Source organism: Camelina sativa, chromosome 11 (genome assembly GCF_030686135.1).
Source record: "Camelina sativa cultivar CO46 ecotype springtype chromosome 11, ASM3068613v1".
In the NCBI taxonomy this organism is placed as follows: Eukaryota; Viridiplantae; Streptophyta; class Magnoliopsida; order Brassicales; family Brassicaceae; genus Camelina; species Camelina sativa.
This window is the reverse complement of record NC_141890.1, coordinates 29,353,951-29,373,828: the sequence shown is the minus strand read 5'-3', so window position 1 is coordinate 29,373,828 and position 19,878 is coordinate 29,353,951. Positions and strand designations below refer to the sequence as shown.

The window sequence follows — 19,878 nt, the reverse complement described above, 5'->3', positions numbered from 1 at the left end:
CAATTATTTATCGAATATTTTGTAGATTTGATCATAAGAATACAATTATGATTGCTAATAGTTGAAGCTTTAATAATCGTGAAAGATGCTTTTAATTAGGGATGATTATTGAGTAAATATGGTTATTAGTTATGATTTTGCAATTTATATTTATGTTGTTTTAAAAGTTATTATGTGATATCAATGAAGATTTAAGGAGTAGTTTTTTGGGTATGTATGTTAGCTATTGCTAGCTAACTTTATGGCATTTAATTTGCAAATTAGAAAAATTACAATCTCTAATTTTTTGGTGATTTGATTGTTATGTTTTGCACGATCCCAATATGGATCAAAAAGAGAGTCCAATAAATAATTAAAGGGCCAACAAAGGATTGAAACATAAAACAGAGTCCAATAAACTGAAATCTGATACAACTGGGTCGGGTTTAGTAAAAACGCGCGAACCTGGATATGTGATTATTTGTTATTATTTTTTATACCAAATTACCCTGGCGAATTTCAATTAAGGCTCTCCTTAAAGCTTAATTCAGTGGCAATTTTAATAATTGTGCTAGATATTTTGGACATTATTTTATTTGTACTTCTCTTTTAATTATAAGAAGATACTTTTTTTACAATACTAGAATCTAGAAAGTAAAGTAGAAAATTAACTCGTAATTCGATTTGATTTTAATTTGTTTACCATCCTAAAAATACTGTTTTTAATGGACATTTGTGTTTTTATGATTTTAATTTATTTGGTTTTGTTCTCGAAAAACTTAAAAGTAAAAATTAATTATTGAGTACATTATGTATGTGTCCACATAACTAAATATATAAATTTTAACAAACTCCATTAATTCTTCAACTCGATTTAGTTTGCTTACATTAAAATCAATTCGATTTGGGTCCTATAAATAGATACCTACATAAGATTCATCAAAATGAATACTTTGTACAAACTTATCCTTTTCATTCTCAACAAACTTATTTCAAAGTGTTTTCTCCTAAAATTTTCAAACTATTTTCCAAAACTTTTGAATGTTGTACAACAAAATGCAAGTCGGTACCTTTAGAAATTCACAATGATCTTAACATGTCTTAATTCTTCTCTAATCTTTATATTAAAATCGATTCAAACTCATTTTTTTATTCAAACCAAAACAAGAGTGAACTTCATCAAATATATTCATCTTAATTTCCTCCAAGGTTATGTCTTTCCTATAAATTTTTTCATAAATGATTCAATTTTGAGGTGATGTGATTTAGAAATGACTATGAAAGTAGTGATTATCACTTTTAAGTGTTGATTTTTCATTTGTTCCAAAAAAAAATTATATATGATTTTGCTTTATGACAAGATTATTTGCACTCGCTCAAAATAGAATTTTTATATTGAAAACTATTGTTGATCGAAAGCTAAAAAGGCGGTTGAGAATTTCTTTTTCTCAAAGATTGTCATCTCTCTTCCAAAACTTTCAAGATAGATATCCTTTTTCCTATTATTTATTTATATTTATATTAATTGATGCGCTATTCAAATCTTAATCAATATCCACAAGGAGAATTTATTCAAAAAAATTATTCATATCAATCTTCTTTTACAAAATACAAAGTAGATTTTTCTAGTTGCTTGTGGATCACTTAAAACATAGAACTTAAATATATCACAAATAAAATGTGACTAATCACAAATTCACAATTAAAGACTCAAAACCGATTTATAACAAAAAAAACACACACTTGCTTAAAATATATGTCTAATATCAAGTCAAACTCATTTTTTTAATTAAACCAAAACAAATGTAAACTTCATCAAATATTTGCATCTTAATTTCCTCCAAAGGTATGTCTTCCATGATCATTCGATTCTGAAGTGATATGTTTGATTTAGTTAGAAAGGAAAATGAAAGTAGTGATTATCATTTTAAGTTTTGAGTTTCCATCTGTTTTAAAATTGTTCATTATGGTTTTGTTTTACGTAAAAAATGAGAGAGAATTGTTTGCACTTGTTGGAGACACAATTTTTATATGAAAAACTATTGTTGATGATTTGTATAGCTGAAAGATTTGTCATCATCTTCAGATACTTTTTGTTTTTTTCCATATACTACTTCCAAGATAAATATCCTTTAAATTATTTATTATTATTATTGTAGTTATTTATTCGCTGTACAAATCTTCATATCAATTTTTAAAAAGAATTGGAAAAGTAATACTTGCTCTCCAGTTATGGTGATGGTGTTATTAACACATTGTCTTCCCCTTATCATTTCGATTTGGAAGCATTAAAATAAACCACATAATTTATTTATTTTTTTTGTTAATAAGAAGGTTCAGGGCCGAGGTCCGTAATCTCTCCAGGACCGAGAGAAAACCGGGTGAAAACTCCGGACTAAATGGAAATGACTAGCATTTTCGCACTTGAGAGGAATCGATCCCTGGTCTGGACCAACATGACAACTCCTTCCTCAAGTGGAAACCACTAGACCAAAACCACTTGGTTATAAACCACATAATTAGTAAGATGATAATGGTACCAAAAAATGATATTTTTGCTTGGTTTAGTTCAAATCGGGGTACAAAAAATATGATTTATTTGCTTGACTTAACTAGTTCAAATTAAATGAGGATGTATAAAAACAATTACTCGAGAAATATCTTAAATTCAGCATTTTGCAGCATATTGTTGCTGGATTTGTGTGTATCAAAAATATTAATATCTGGTAAATATTAAAATCAGCAGATGGAGAGATATATGAAATACTCTATTAATCCATATTAACATTACTCATACACACAAATCCAACAACTGCAAAAATCTAATATACATTTTTTTGAATATAATAAAAAAGCATTTACTAACAATTTTTCTTTCTTAAAGATGATACATAAATAATCTATCGGTAAATTTCATATCGATTTTTGGTATTATCAATTTTGGTTTAGTCTGATTTTGGTTCTCCAGCTTCGGTTTGGTCGGGTTAATTTATTTTCCATCTTTAGTTTCATGAGCTCCCCAAAAGCAATCGTAGTTCACTAAATAGTTTTTTTATTATTATTTTTAAACTCATACTTAATATTAAAATCGCTCAAACTCCATTTATGGAAGAGACATTATAGCAGACTAGCTTTAGCCAAAACATCAGCCTCCATGTTTTCTGAACGAGGTACATAATGGAAAGAAATAGACAACAACTTAAGCGAAAGAAATCTAATATCTTCCAACAGACCATTGAGTTCATTAGCATGCCCACCAAAATTGACAAGACCTATATGATCCTGACAATCCGAGTTGCAGACCAGCCTTACAGCATCCATTGCTAGGGCTGCCATGATAGCCGCTTTCAATACTAAAGTATCTGCTACAATAACAAAAGACATATAGGGTCGAGACGTACTTCTTTGTTGAGTCGAACCAGACGGATGATTCTTAATTATCTAATCCAAACCACAGTGCTTCGACGTCGCTTTCCACGCTGCATTTGAGAAACAAACGCAAGCCTCAATATCTACGACATCTGGCTTTGGCTGCTATGTTTTGTTCTCTAGTTGAAGCTTCTTGGCTTGTTGTCAGCTCTTAGCTTCCAGTATTGCCTTTTGCAACACATCGAACTCCGACCAAACTATGTTCTCAAAGATCATCAAATTGTGTGACTACCTGTCCCGTGGATTCCACTAGCCCTCCGCTAGCCGCCCCCATGGACCTAAGCTGGCCCTGCAAGGCATTGATCCTAACCCCTCACCGTGGAAAGGAAACTACATCCAAATCTACCAGTAGGTTATTGGTGCGCCAAACGTTCCTCGAATCCTGGCGCACCAATAACCTACTGGTGGATTTGGATTTCCACGGTAAGATGTGTGTGCTTTGTGTACGGTTTCTATCCCTTTTTGACCTAAGTATCTTGATCTATTCTAATCGATATACTCTCTCTCTATTCTCTCGACGATGACAGAAGAATCTGTTACTAAACCTACCTCAACCATGACGTCTACCCGACCTGAATCTATGCGTCGGAGAATTGACCCTTATGATCTCTCATTTGGGGATAACCCCGGATCTATCATCTCGCAGCCACAATTGCGAGGACCCAACTATGATGAATGGGCATTGAATCTACGTCTTGCCCTTTGAGCAAAAAAGAAGTTTGGTTTTGCTGATGAATTGATATGTCTATATTTTGTCTCTCCTTAGCATGTATTTATCATGCGTTTAGCTAGGATAACTCATTGTTTTGAATCATTTTCTAGTCTCTTTTATACACTTTGCATGATTAGGTAGTTCTTGCATCATCTTTGCATACATCTTACATATTGGAGAATTTCAAGTGTTTAGAAGATATCCAGACTCTAAGAACCGAATGGACTCAAGTAACGCAACCCTACGATTCAAGTCATGCGACTCCAGACATGCAACTCAACTGGCATGCGACTTGGACGCGCTCCCAGGAAGAAGCACCAGCATCCTACTCGATCCACCACGCCTGGAAGAAATGTCATTCCTCTCGACCAACCACGCTAGACATCCGACTTCTTCAACCTCTTTGATCGAGTCGAGTGAAGATTTTACTTTGGGATTAAGCTTTCGACGTATTCATCAAAATTGTAGGGAATTGAGTCATCTTTCCAATTCCGTTTATTTCAAGTCAATCAGAGGCGTGGTTCAAGATTTATCACCATTTTAGTGGATACATATACACCCAGCTCGCGTCGCGTCACCTCCACTCGACCCACCTCGAGTCGTATGACCTCGAATCGATCCGTTCACTCGATCTCACCCCAGGGAGAGACGACACGCGACTCGACCGCACATGTTTGGTTTCACACGCATCAAGAGATTCCCGAACCGACGCTCGATCTTGTCGTTTTAAGTTTTAGGAATTCACATTTTTTTACTATATATACATTTTTTTAAGTCTTGGTTTGGGACATCTTATCTTTTATCTCGTTTTATTTTCTAAGGTTTGACCTAGCCACCAAAAAACGCTCTGAGACTTGTAATCAGACGTCTTCGAGTTTATTCAGTTTTTGTACTTGATTTCTTCTACAAAGTTGTTCTTCTCATTTATTTCTATCTACTATGCTTTGTTCAATGTTTTCTGGATTTGTATCTTTGGTGATGATTTCCGGATTTGAGTAGTGTTAAGGTTCTTGGGGATGGGATAGACTAGGTGGAGGATCTTAGGATGTAGGGTGTTTAAGCTTTGATTTGTATGATTCCCTTCTGGACTAGTGTTAGAATTACTATTTTCTCTCTGATCAATTGGAACTAGGTTTAAGACATTTCCACACCCAAAAGGTGTTGATGAAATGTCTGACCAACTAGTGCTAGAGACTTACGTTCCTAGCCTAAGAGATTAGTTGTCTAGGATGTTTGTTGACGTGAATGAACTTGTTTGTCATGCCTGCTCGACCATGTTTCTCTAGCGAGAGCTAGGTATGGAACTGGTTGAGTCTGAGTAGCTTTTGCCAAGAGATTGGATTAGCTAAGTTGTGATGTTCATTGTTTAGGGATAGTTTGCTTGTCGTATGTTAAACACTCTGTAGACTAGGATACTCCACCGATATCAATTACTCCCATCCTTAGGACTTTTATCTTTTTGATTGATATTACATTCCTGAGACTGTTTCGTTTCTTCATGCTTAGAATCATTTTCGTTTTTTACTTTTGTTTACTTCTTGCCATACATTTTTGTTTCTAGTTCTGTAGTTCATTTCCGTTTCTAGTTCTGTAGTTCATTTCCGTTTTGCATTTTCATCATTCTAGGATTGTTAGATAAAAACACTCTCTTTGAATTGGCTTGACTTGTGAAATCCTGATTGCATCTTGAGTGATAGTAAAGTTTTCCAACTGGATTGACACCTTAAGTATTACAACTGCATAAGGTTAATTGAACCTGCTAGGACATATAAAAATCTTAGTATCAATTTGATGAATCGATTCTCAAACCGAGTGATGACTCAGATGACCTTGAGGACTGGTGGGCGAATAACGCCATGGTGGTTTCGTGGATCAAGCTTACGGTGGCACCGAATTTGAGCAGTTCGTTGTCTCACCATGAAATCGCTTGTGATCTGTGGACGCATATACAAAAGCGTTTCTCTGTGAAGAACGAGCAAAGGGTTCAGCGATTCAAAACAGCGCTTGCCAATTGTCAACAGAAAGGTACAGCTGTGGAAGCATACTATGGGAAGCTTACCAAATTGTGGACGAGTCTTGCGGATTTTCAGAGAGCTAAAACTGTGGAAGAGATTGCAAAGGAGCGTGAGGAGGATAAGCTTCACCATTTTCTTATGGGTTTAGATGAATCCTTGTTTGGTGCGGTAAAATCCTCTCTCCTATCTCGTAATCCATTGCCTTCTCTTGATGAGGCATATCAGGTTGTGACTCAGGATGAGGATTCCAAGAGAGGGAGCCGTTTGCTGGAAGAACAAAACGAAGGTGCGAGTTTTGCGGTACAAACTTTGGTTCGTTCTCGTCAACAGAGTATGCTTCGCGATCCAGCTGCGGTTTGCTCTAGTTGTGGACGAACTGGACATCTTGCTGCCAACTTTTTTCACAAGATTGGCTATCCTTGGTGGTGGGGTGATCATCCTTGGTCGAACGGCTCAAAGCTCCCAACTACACAATCGGGAAGCTCGAGTAGTTCTCATGTTGAACTACGTGGAACTCTGCCTTTGCCATCCAAGAGCGTCGAACCAGCTCATGCCAACCAGGTGGTAGTAACTCAACCATCTGTTGTTGCTAATTCGGTTATCACAGAAGCTGATCGTTCAGGAATCATCGGCTTAAGTGATCAAGAATGGGAATCCTTGAAGAAGATGCTTAACGAGCGAAAGTCAGACACACGTGAGCGACTCTTGGGTAAGTATTTTATCAAATCATGGGTTATTGATACATGGGCTTCTAATCACATGACGGGAAGCATTGAGTTCTTTGTTGAAGTTTTTGATATGTCCCCGGTTTATATCAAGCTACCGGACGGACGTTTTACTGTGGCAACTAAAAAGGGAACTGTGTGTTTGGGTTCTAAGCTGCAATTGTCGAATGTGTTCTTTGTGGATAGTCTTCAATGCCATCTTATTTCAGTTTCTCAACTCACTAGAGATACGGGTTGTATCTTTCAGCTCTCTGATAGACTTTGTGTTGTTCAGGACCGCATCACACATATGCGGATTAGAGCCGGTGAGCTAGTAAACGGACTCTATTTCTTTAGAGGAGTGGATGTAGCGGCAATGACACAAATCTTGTACCAGCAAACTGATGATCTATGGCATCGACGTTTGGGGCACCCCTCATCTAAAGCAATGGAGATGTTGAAGTTATCTAATGATAATACTAGTAGTTGTGTTTTTGATTCCAAGTCTTGTGACGTTTGTATACGCGCTAAGCCAACACATGATTCTTTCCCTTTGAGTATTAATAAGACATCATCGGTTTTTGAATTAGTTCACTGTGATCTATGGGGTCCTTATCGGACTACGACAATTTGTGGGTCAAGATTTTTTCTCACCATCGTTGATGATTACTCGCGGGCTGTATGGCTATATTTGTTGCCATCTAAATAAATAACAAATCTACACTACGTGACTTTGTCTCTCTTGTTGAGCGGTAATTTGATAGGAAGATTAAGACAATTAGGAGTGATAATGGATCCGAGTTTCTTTCCCTTAGTGGTTTCTTTCGTGAAAAAGGAATCATTCATGAGACTTCGACATATACTAAACGTTGCGTGGGCCTTATGTTTCCAAGCCGCTCTACCAGTGGAATTTTGAAGTTTTGTGCACTGACCGCAGGTTACTTGATTAACCGCACACCGACTGCGGTTCTCAATGGAAAGACTCCTTTTGAGATGTTATATGATCGACCACCACCAATGAATCACCTTCGGGTGTTTGGCTGTTTATGTTACGTTCATGATCAACGCCGGGATGGTGATAAGTTTGCTTCTAGGAGCACTAAGTCGATTTTCCTTGGTTATCCGTTTGGGAAAAAGGGTTGGAAGGTTTATAATCTTGATAGTGGTGTGATTTCTATGTCTCGCGATGTCATTTTCATGGAAACAGAGTTTCCCTATGTTGTCTCGCCTTCTACGAGTACGGACCCGCCTATGTTGGTATCTTCTTCTCCTCTGACCTCTCGACCTGACGAGGGTATTGATTGCTGTGATGAGTTTTTCTCTTTACTTCTTGGTGTTCGTTCCTCTCACACTCAACCCTCGGTTGTTGTCCCAGTTGAACTGGGTGCGGATTTGGTTTCGCCGCCTACACGAGGTTGTGCGGCTGTTCCGCCACATACGGATATTGTTGTCGAGTCTCCGTCTCCGACCGAGTCTTCTGCCGAGTCTCCGGAGTCGGAAACCGTTCAAGAAATGATTCCCATGGGCAGAGGTTGCCGACAAAAGTTTGTCCCCACTAAACTTCAGGATTATGTCATTAACACGGCATAGGTTGAGTCGGATGGTGATTTCACGGACTCCAGTTGGTATCCAATTGATTCTTATGTGGATTGATCTCAGTTTTCAAAGCACCATCGTGCTTTTCTTTCGGCTATAACTGCTGGTGTTATTCCAAAAACATATGCTGAAGGGTTTCCTGATGAAAATTGGCGGAATGCGGTCCGTGTGGAGGTTGATGCACTTGAGGATCAGGGCACTTGGACTGTTGAGACTCTTCCTCCAGGAAAGAAAGCTTTGGGTTGTAAATGGGTCTTTACATTGAAATGTCGGTCGGATGGGACACTTGAACGATATAAGGCCCGATTGGTTGTTCTTGGCAATAATTAAACAGAGGGTTTGGATTACAACGAGACATTTTCACTGGTTTGCAAGATGACTACAGTTCGTTCCTTTCTTGAAGTTGCTTTTTCTCGTGATTGGGAGGTTCATCAAATCGATTTACACAATGCATTCTTACATGGGGATTTAGACGAAGAAGTGTATATTTGGTTTCCTCCAGGGTTTCGAACTGATGATAAGACAAAGGTTTTCCGTCTACATAAGTCTCTTTATGGTCTCCTTCAAGCGCCTCGATGTTGGTTTGCAAGCTTTCTACGTCTTTGAAAGACTATGGTTTCAAACAATGTGTGAAGGATTACTCTCTTTTCATTTTCGCGGATGCGGATACACGGATTCATGTTCTTGTGTACGTTGATGATCTCATTGTTACTGGAAGTTCTCCACAGATAATCGCTGGTTTCAAGACATGTGAGAACTAAGGTTTTCACCTGAGTTCCGAAGTGAATTAAGTCCGGTTGTTTCACTATTTATCACCGTTCTAATTCCGAGCAGAGTAAAAGAATAAATAGTTATTTGCAAAGTGAAAGTGAGGTATTATTGCCAAGTGAAAGTTTCGACCCCCTTCTACATCCCCACCCTCTCTTATTTATAGTCTAATTACAATTAAAGTCGAATCAATTTACTCCGCAAATCCCGTGCTCTCACTAATTCGATTTATTGCTTGATTTTTGAACCATCTCCGAACTCCAAGATGCTTTGCCCAACTGTTATTCTTTTACTTCGGTGTTCCGCATCTCAGCCGATCGGCTGGTTTCATTTCGTCCTGGCCCATCTTATTTGTCCGTCTTAGGCCCATTTTCAACGTCTGTCCAAGGCCCAAGCCCATGATCCAAAGTGACGGATCACGGTACCAACAAGTCATATTTAAGTTCATGCTTTCATATGAAAGATCTTGGTATTTCGAAATACTTCTTAGGCATTGAAGTGGCTCGATATTCTGAAAGCATGTATTTGTGTCAACGGAAGTATACGCTCGATATCATTTGTGACTCGGGTTTGCTTGGTGCCAAACCGGTCTCTCATTCTCTTGAGCAAGACCATCACCTTGCGCGAGCGGGTGGGGCAGTTCTTCCAGATCCTTTCATGTATCATCGCTTAGTGGGCCGACTTATTTATCTCAGTGTGACTCGTCCAGATATCTCTTATGCTATTCATATGCTCTCACAAGTTATGAATGCTCCCCAGGAGCTTCATTGGGAAGCTGCGCTTCGTGTGGTTCGTTATCTGAAGAATAGTCCGGGACAGGGCATTCTTTTGCGTGCTGGTACAGATCTCCGTATTACGGCTTAGTGTGATGCTGATTATGCTGGATGCACGCTTAGTCGTCGGTCGCTCATGGCTTGGTTTATTCAGCTTGGAGGTTCTCCCGTGTCTTGGCGCACACGGAAACAGGATGTGGTTTTGCGTTCTTCGGCTGAGGCTGAATATCGTTCGATGGCGGTAATTGTGTGTGAACTTCTATGTTTACGGGAGCTTCTTATGTTTCTTGGTGTTGATTGTTCTTATCCGATCCCACTTCATTGTGACAATCAGTCGGCTATTCATATTAGTAAGAACCCGGTGTTTCATGAATGGACGAAGCATATTGAGACTGATTGTCATTTTATCCGTGATGAGATCCTCTGTGGTGTTATTGCTCCTCAATATGTTGGTACTAAAGAACAGCTTGCTGATATTCTTACTAAAGCGCTTGGTCGCAAAGAGTTTGATGAGTTTCATGGCAAGTTGGGTATTTGTGATCTTCATACTCCAACTTGAGGGGGGGGTATTGAGAGATATATGTGTGTATATGTAATATTCATATTGTCTAAGTTTACTTGTGTGATATATGTAAGTACTTAGGTTTAATTGTATGCGTATGTATATAAGAGCTTTAGCCTCCGATCAATACAAGCAAGAAAACCTTTTACACCAAACTAGTTTTCTTGACACAGCTCCGGTTTGGATAGGATATGGATGATGGATTGAGCCACTACCATTTGTACTTGTTTCCACCAGACCGGATTGAAGAGTTGTTACATGAAGGAAATGGTGGTCGCCGGAGCTAGAAGGGGGCTGTTCAATCTGAGTAAGCAGGGTGCTAGGAACGGAACTTGACTTTGCGGAGCCTGTCATCGCATGTTTGAACTGGTCGAAAGATTTGTAGCAGTTCAGGTGGTTTCGTCAGAGAAGAAACCTGATGGATCTTGATTACTTCTCTCAAGAGATTCGATATGGTGAATTTGTCATGGATATTGCAACCACCAGCACTATTGTTCGAGCAGCTGTCTCAGGTCTTTTCAGCAGGATCCGATTCTTCTTTCCAGCGAAGGTATCAACGTCGTTTTCCTTTTTTGTATATGTTGGATTGTTGGATTTCTTTTGCATATAATCCAAAGACAAGCCCATTTAAGAAGGCCGACAAAAATTAATATAATTATAATTAGAAAATTGTTTGTAAATCTGATCTATCTTTCTAATAAAAATAATTGTGATCATTGTTCATCAGTCAACCCTAGTCTAATAATAGGTTTAGGATGTATGATTTGTATGCATGTTGTCGTTCGAAATTGATTAGTGGCGAACCATAAATTAGTAAAAACTATGGTATAATTTGTGTCCGGTTTAAGTGACAATGAGCACATTTGAGATATGTTCAAAATATTCTTTAAATTATAAATGGTAGAAAATAAATTTTGGATTGAATTAATTTATTAAAAAAAGTTTAGAAGCAGATTTAAGAATTCATTACTAAAGTTTGGGGTCTTTTCAATATTCAAAAAGCAATATGGGCAAAATCCGCAAAAATCAGCATGAACTTTATTTTAATGTTTAAAAATTAAATTTAGAAAAGCCCTAAAGTTTTCAAGGGAGGCCATTGATGGTGATGGAGCATATATTAAATATGTAATTCCAAATATCTTTATTATTTCATAATACATTTATTTAATTATTTAAATAATTACTTTTATTCTAAGAATATTCTAAAACTTTTATCTTTATTATAAATAAGTTTTTTTAGGCTTAGGGTTGTATTCAGTTTATTACTTCAACGAGATCTTTGCGTTATCGTAACTTCCGCTACAAGGAAGAAGAAAAGACTCTTAAGATGTTCGCGCGAACTCTCTTCCGAAGTAGAAACATATTTTATTCCTCAGTCTCATTCCCTGTTCGCGGAACTAATACTCGAAGTACGAAGATGGCCAGCAAGCTCAAAGTCGACGAACTCCGTTCAAAACTCGCCGAACGTGGACTCAGTACTACCGTAGTCAAAGCCGTTCTGGTATGTATCCCTATCTCTGTCTCTCTGAATCGATTTTTCCATTGAAGTCTTCTTTTGCTGTTTGTTAATATTCGAATTTGCTTTTGGGTGTTTGTTTCGTCGTGCAGATAGAGGGGCTTGAAGAAGACACTAAGAAGGAAGAATCGAAGAGGAAGAGGGAAACAAACCTAGATTCTTCTGATGAGACTGATGAATCGAACAAATTGATTGCAATTAGCGAATTTCGTGGGATGATTGTGAAGGAGTTGCGTGAGGAAGCTAACAAGAAAGGCTTAGATACAACAGGAACCAAAAAAGAACTTCTTGAGAGACTCTGCAATGACGCTAGTAACGATTCCAACGCACCAGTCAAATCTGGTAATGAGTTTGTTGATGTGAATTCGTTTATTGGGATTGTATTGTTTGTATGGAAATGTTCTTAATTATTGTGTTTGTATCGTTTTTTAAAGGGATAGATGAAGCTGAAGATGACAAAAATGGGTTTGAAGAGGACAAGAAAAAAGAGAAAATCGTAACCGCAACAAAGAAGGGTGCAGCTGTATTGGATCAATGGATTCCTGATCAGATAAAGAAACAGTACCATGTTCTACAAAGAGTAAGGATTGTGAACCTAATCTTGAGTTTTGCTTCTTACTGTGTTCATGAATGTGACTAGAAACTGGGGTGTTTGTTGAATGTTGTAGGGTGATAATGTTTATGATGCTATCTTAAATCAGACAAATGTCAGGGATAACAATAACAAGTTCCTTGTCCTACAAGTCCTAGGTCAGTCTTCCAAGACCTTTAAAATTTAAATTTCCTTGTTGCTTGGCTGTTTTTGCTACTTTTCAAGATTAAGAAGACAATAGTTGTCTTGTTTGAGTATCAAAAAACCTCTTGAAGCAGTTACAGCTTTTGGGGACTCTTTGTCATTCTTCATGGTTCTCTCTTCTTTATTGTGCATTTGTGCAGAGTCAGATACTAAAAAGACATACATGGTTTACACCAGATGGGGAAGAGTTGGTGTGAAAGGACAAAGTAAGTTAGATGGGCCTTATTACTCATGTCATCCTGCCATAGAAATATTTAGGAATAAGTTCTTTGACAAGACAAAGAATTATTGGCCTCGTAGAAAGGAATTTATTCCTCATCCCAAGTCCTATACATGGCTCGAAATGGACTATGGAAAAGAGGAGAACGATTCACCGGTGAGTGTTTTGGAATCCTTGCAATGGGGTTTTGAGTGCATAACTACTTTTTTTCCTCTGTTTAATTGCAATTGTAAATTTTCTCATTGTTCAAATGTGCTCTTACTCTTAATTAGTTCACAATTCTTTTTACTCAGGTCAATGATATTCCCAGTTCATCTTCCGAATTTAAACCTGAAAATTCAAAACTAGATACTCGGGTTGCCAAGTTCATTTCTCTTATATGTAATGTCAGCATGATGGCACAGCACATGATGGAGATAGGTTCGTTAGTCTTACTTTTATCACTTCATTCAAGTGAGAGTATCCATTGGCAAATTTAGCAGTGGTTGAGATTCCTTTGCTTTTATGTCTGATACACTATTTCTTAATTAGTTCTGGTCTCCCTTTATCTGAGTTTGTACTTTCTACCTTTTTTCCTGTCCTTTTGTTTGTCACAATCCTCTTACATATTTTCAAAATTTGTAATTGAAGGATATGACGCTAACAAACTGCCACTTGGCAAAATAAGCAAGTCCACAATTTCAAAGGTAAATATAGTATCTGTTTGGTCTCATTTCTGTAAATCATAGTTTGTTGTGATATCACATAATAGCTTCTCTTCGATCTATCTAGGGTTATGAGGTGTTGAAGAGAATCTCGGAGGTGATTGACCGGTTTGATAGAAAGAAGCTTGAGGAACTGAGTGGGTAGGCCATTTGTTAATTGCTAGACTATGTGTCGCTTTTAGTTGATTACATAACTGTTTACCACAAAAAGAATATAGATTTGAGATAGCCTAACTTTGTGTCATTGTTGATGCAGAGAGTTCTATACTGTGATACCACATGATTTTGGTTTTAAGAAAATGAGTAAGTACATATGCATTTTACATCTATGCTTAAGTTTAAGATAATATTATAGCAAAAACATTCACTAACGTCTAAATTCTGAGTTGTAACAGGTCAGTTTGTTATCGACACTCCTCAAAAGTTGAAACAGAAAATAGAAATGGTAATTTTTCGTAGTGTTTCCTACATGACTAGTTTTAGTCTTCAGGAAATTAATGGTTGGGTGCTATATGTTTTGTGTTGTATTTAATATATCACTTTATAATGTAAGGTTGAAGCATTAGGTGAAATTGAACTCGCGACAAAGTTGTTGTCAGTCGACTGGGGATTGCAGGTAAGTCAGTCAGTGTAAATGAAATCACTATGTGCTGTGGTATAGTTCTCTAGTGATATGACATAATTGTTTTTGCAATGGCTGTAGGATGATCCTTTATATTATCACTACCAGCAACTTAATTGTGGTTTGACGCCAGTAGGAGCCGATTCAGAGGAGTTTTCTATGGTAATTTTTTTGTTTTGTGAACTTCGAATGATCATATCTTTGATACTCGAGAATTTTAGCATGTCTGTGTTTTAAACCTTTTGCTGTCTACTCCTTAAAAACCAAAATCAGGTTGCCCGTTACATGGAGAACACTCATGCAAAAATGCATTCGGGATACACAGTTGAGATAGCTCAACTATTTAGAGCTTCAAGAGGTGTTGAAGCTGACAGATTCCAACAGGTATGTTATGTGTATTTTAATCTTGTCAGTACTGTACGCATTAACCTGATTTCTCATTTTGGCACTGTGAGACTTAAATTTTTCTTGGTAGTTTTCAAGTTCGAAGAACAGGATGCTACTCTGGCATGGGTCACGTCTCACTAACTGGGCCGGTATTTTATCTCAAGGTAACAGGTTTCTCTTTTTTTTTCTCCAAGTGTTTATTGTTTTCTAAATTTTCTTCTCTCCTTGGGGGGATCTCAACTGCATGGTGAATTAACCAAAACAGGTCTCCGGATAGCTCCTCCTGAAGCGCCTTTAACTGGTTTCATGTTTGGAAAAGGGGTTTACTTTGCTGATATGTTCTCGAAGAGCGCAAACTATTGCTATGCTAACCGCAGGTCTAATGACGGCGTTCTGCTGCTCTGTGAGGTATCCTCTCTTCTTCTCTTATTGCTCATTTCACACGGAAGCCAACAAACAAACCTCCTATTTTATCAACAGGACCTCGTTATCGCATATCCAACATAAATCCCTTTCAATTTTCCTAATGATATATATACACTTCGCTAGGTTGCTTTGGGAGACATGAATGAACTCCTATGTTCAGATTATAACGCGGATGATTTACCCCCGGGGAAGCTAAGGTACGCAAATAATGTCTTTCATATTTCACTCACAAGTTCCTTGTCCATGAATTCGGTTTATGTACTGTAACATATAAACACTGATTTGTAACTGACTGATGATGGTTGCAGCACAAAAGGTGTGGGGAAAACAGCACCAAACCCATCAGAGGCTCAGACACTAGAAGACGGTGTTGTTGTTCCACTTGGCAAACCAGTGCAAAGTTCATGCTCCGAGGTTTTTTATTGGTTTCGCTTCAACACATTCACAAAATCTTAATAAAACTCTCCCAAATTGAAAGTCAACTTGACTTTAATTATTTTTTTGGCAGGGGATGTTGTTGCACAACGAATATATAGTCTACAATGTGGAACAAATCAAGATGCGTTATGTGATCCAAGTCAAATTCAAGTACAAGCACTAAAACTGATTCTCTATGTATAAAGCTTTTGAACCTCATCATCAAATAATTTATCAAATTCCCAACAGTTTTATCTTTAACAAATATTCGAGTAGCTTTTGTATTTGGCTTGGGAATTGGGATTTTGTCAACTAATGATTTATTAAAAAAAATTGCTGCTTTTCGAATTCCCGTAATCTAATCATATTAACATTTTTGAGTAATACTTGGGATCACCCTAATATAAAATAAAGAAATAAAATCTGTACACGTTTATTATAAAATTAAAAACTTAAACCGCTCTTTTATAAATCTAAACCGATATATAATTTCGTTGTAATTGTAAAATCTAAACTCTAACCATCTTATTTGTAAACCCAAATCGACATATACTTTCTTTCTAATTGTAAAATCTAAACTCTAACCATCTCATTTGTAAACCCAAACCGACATAGAATTTCGTTCTAATTGTAAAATCTAAACCCTAACTATCTCATTTGTAAACCCAAACCGACATATAATTTTATTCTAATTGTAAAATCTAAACTCTAACCATCTCATTTGTAAACTCAAACCGACATATAATTTCATTTTAATTATAAAATCTAAACCCTAATTCTCATTTATAAACCCAAACCGATATATAACCTCGTTTAATTGTAAAATCTAAACCAAAACAATATTTAACTTTCTTTAAATAAAAGTATACAGAAATTGTTTCCTTAATTAGTTTTACTTTTTTAAATTTAGTTTTGATTTATTTTTTAAATAAAATATTAGATAAAACATTCTGATTGGTCGAGAAGGAAGGGGGTGAATACAGAGCGGCCAACCTAAGTATTTTTCAACATTTTTGATACACACAAATCCAGCAACGGCAAAAATCCAAATCATAATAATCTATTGGTAAATTTCATATCGACTTTTGGTATTACCATTTCGGTTTGGTCTGATTGGTTCTCCAATTTCGGTTTGGTCCGGTTTGTTTATTGTCCACCATTAATTTCATGAGTTAACAAAGCTCCCTTACTCACAAGCAATTGTAGTTCCAAGCAATTGTAGTTGACTAAATAGTTTAAGAAAAAAACGACACAATGTTTGAATATAAAACGACACGATCATTGACCAAAGAAAAGAGAAGAGAGAATGGGAGGAGTTCTATCGGCTGTGTTTGGAAGTGGAGAAGATGCAGGGGCTGAATCTGAGCCAAGTCGCCTCCTCAAGTTTAGCTCTTCAGCTCGGTGGCAACTTCATTACAACGAGATCAAAGAATCGAACAAATTGGTATTGTCTGATGTCTCAGACTCTATTCAGTTTTGGTGTGTAAATCAATCAATTTGGGATTTTGATTGAGATTTTAGTTTTGTGTGGAAAGATGGTGGTTGCGATACGATTGGTGTATCAACACAATCGGTTTTAAAGAAGATTAGTTGAATGAGCTGACTTGGCTAAGGAGGGCCGTTGAAGTTCTTCTCTTTAAATACAAGCTATGTGTGCGTGGGGAGGGTGATGCTTATTGTTGTTGAATGTTAGCGATGTGCTATGTGAGAGAGTGATGTGCTCTCTGATGGTTAGTGGTGAGAGTGATGTGCTCTCGTCTCTGATATTCGTTAGGTGAAGAGCTTGTGATGTGCTTGCCTTCGTCTATGGTGTGTTAGTGTTTGGGTTAGCAATAAAGAGTTAGTTACAGAGGTTACGATATCTTAAATCTATCAGGTTGATTTCTCGGCGTCATGGTGTGGACCATGTAGGATGATTGAGCCTACGATTCATGCCATGGCTGATAAGTTCACTGATGTTGATTTCGTCAATTTAGATGTTGATGAGCTTCCTGTAAGTATCTCTCTCTATCATAAAGTCTTCATCTTTTTTTGTTTGTCTTAAGTGTGCCTTTACATTGAGTGTTGTGATATCTAAGCAATTTTGTGGGAAGACATTAGATAGCTTTATGGTATTAACTGCAGGTCAATGTAATTCTGATACTATAAGATAAGAGTCTGGTGAAATTGGGGTAAAAAGATTTTAAACTTGCTGCATCTCTGCCATGGTTTATGCTGTTACCACCAAAGTTTCAGCTTTATGTGTCTCTGACATTTGTATGATTGTATCCCTCATTACTCTGCTTGATCCATAGTTCACTGTGTTTGGTCCGATATGGATCGGTACAACTGCAAAGTCACTAGGATTCTGATATAAGATGGAGTGTTTTGTTGAAGTTAGGTTCAGCCTTTCATGCTTCTGGTTATTTGAATTGTATTGACAAACAATATAAACTTACTGCATGACTTAATGTTTTCAGGATGTGGCTAAAGAGTTTAATGTGACGGGAATGCCAACCTTTGTGCTGATCCAAAAGGGTAAAGAGGTTGAAAGGATCATTGGAGCCAAAAAGGACGAACTTGAGAGCAAAGTTAGCAAACTCAGGGCATAGTGAGCATTATTTTAAAACCTTCACCAACAACCCATATCTGTAAACTCTATAATAAATGGTATGTTGTTGGGAGCGGCTTTGTACTATACTCTGTTGTTTCTGCTGTGTCTTCAAGACTATAAGACCTTTTGTGTGATTCAACAATTGATTTGAAATGATTTGTTCAAATGCTTTAGTATGGTACAGTGTGGATGATTCTTCAGCTGGTTCACAAGGTTTCTCTTCTACTCTCTTTTAGATCACCTGAGCTCGGTATTTGATTGTTGATATAGTTTTACTGAGGAGGAAGAGTGTTGTTGTTGCAAAGTATAGTTATAGCAGGTTCAGATGTAAGAGGGTTTTTTACAGAACACACATAACAGTGGGCCTATATTACTCTGGCACTTGACGGATACTTATGTACATACACACATTGACATTTACATATGTGAAGCAGAGACGCATGATTTTAGTTGTGTTCCTTTCCTCAAACAGTGTACGGTTGCTGAATTGTGTTGATGCCAGGACCCTTGCGCTTCACCACTGACTCCACATGTCCTTTTACTGTCGACAGCTCCCTCAGTCTGCAAGAAGATGGTAAGCTGGAATCTATGGTCCATCCATGACCCTTTACACAACCTTACATCAAGAAATATGGGCGTTCAGTTAAGGTTTAAAATGTAAGGCTTACCGAGCTATTTCGGCGCGTCTGTTTGCATCTTTAGCCAACCGACTGAATACTGCATAATTGTTGTGTTTTGTGAACCCAGTTCCAGGTGGGTCAAGGCCATGAAGGGGGGTCCTTTGGGCGTGTGCCCATCTAAGTTCACGCTCTTCTCTCCCGAAATTTCTCTTCCTTGTGAATGCAATCTGCAGCAAGATTCATGATTTCGGCAATAAAATCATCAGACAAGAAATTGAACTGAATCCTCCATTTTGTTCAAGAATCAAGATCTTCAGCTTACCCTTTGTTCTATGACAAGATCCCAGGCCCTTCCAGTCAAAGTGTAACGAATGAAGAATTTCAATGGATCAATTGGAATGTAGAAGATCAAGTGGATCATGAATGATAGCTTCTGTCTGTCTATTGCTGCAAAAACTTAATGCATTAAAAGACAGTGATATCTAAGAGAGGTGAAAAAGATTGATGTCTGAGTATGTCTCCTGACTTTTCTTCTTATGTCATTCTATATTATTATCTGCAGGGGTGGGTTCACTCAAATGCACATTACATGCCAAATAATAGTTGGACTGATCGTGGCAGACTATGAAGCTCATCTTGCAAAGTGGTTCTATGTTGCAGCTAGCTTTGATTGAAATGCATTCGATTTGGTCGATCTGAGCTGTCATGGACTTCCTTTACGATATGTTTGATGATCAATGATAAATTGTATCACAATCTCTAAACTAGCCAAAGGCATACAAACAGAATCCCTAATCTGAGTTAATGGTTTAGCAAACCAACCAGTTTACATAAGCATAATGGATACAAGAGATTAAGAATAAGAGTTGTGTATTCTTAGCTTGTTTCGTGCGTATACCATCTCGATAAAAACGTAAAAACTAAAATATGATTAAGAACGGCGTTTAGGGCTCATGTTCCAAATTTCAATCTTACGTAGATATCTAGTTTCACAGCCGAGAGAAGGATGAGATTTCTTCAATACAAGGATTTTATCCGT

General features: G+C 37.3%; 2 protein-coding genes and 1 long non-coding RNA gene across 3 annotated transcripts; 2 read left to right on the top strand and 1 right to left on the bottom strand.

Annotated features, from left to right (window-relative positions):
- The first annotated feature begins 11,794 nt into the window (after positions 1–11,794).
- On the top strand, positions 11,795–15,974 carry LOC104724348 (poly [ADP-ribose] polymerase 2-like). Its single transcript, XM_087475954.1, has 18 exons — positions 11,795–12,039; positions 12,147–12,396; positions 12,489–12,634; positions 12,723–12,804; positions 12,991–13,226; positions 13,364–13,490; positions 13,701–13,756; positions 13,842–13,915; positions 14,031–14,077; positions 14,170–14,219; positions 14,328–14,390; positions 14,478–14,558; positions 14,670–14,780; positions 14,872–14,947; positions 15,049–15,191; positions 15,333–15,406; positions 15,518–15,623; positions 15,718–15,974. Exons 1-18 carry the CDS (start codon positions 11,866–11,868, stop codon positions 15,808–15,810), a joined length of 1,989 nt encoding a protein of 662 aa, XP_087332080.1. The 5' UTR covers positions 11,795–11,865; the 3' UTR covers positions 15,811–15,974.
- An 898-nt stretch (positions 15,975–16,872) lies between these two features.
- Positions 16,873–18,385, top strand: LOC104724347 (thioredoxin H2-like). The gene is made up of 4 exons (XM_010442807.3): positions 16,873–17,070; positions 17,162–17,167; positions 17,503–17,619; positions 18,086–18,385. Exons 1-4 carry the CDS (start codon positions 16,933–16,935, stop codon positions 18,215–18,217), a joined length of 393 nt encoding a protein of 130 aa, XP_010441109.1. The 5' UTR covers positions 16,873–16,932; the 3' UTR covers positions 18,218–18,385.
- A 128-nt stretch (positions 18,386–18,513) lies between these two features.
- Positions 18,514–19,878, bottom strand: LOC147934576 (uncharacterized). Its single transcript, XR_015570935.1, has 2 exons — positions 19,162–19,878; positions 18,514–19,066 (listed from the first exon to the last, which is right to left on the bottom strand). It is a non-coding gene; the product is annotated as an uncharacterized LOC147934576 (long non-coding RNA).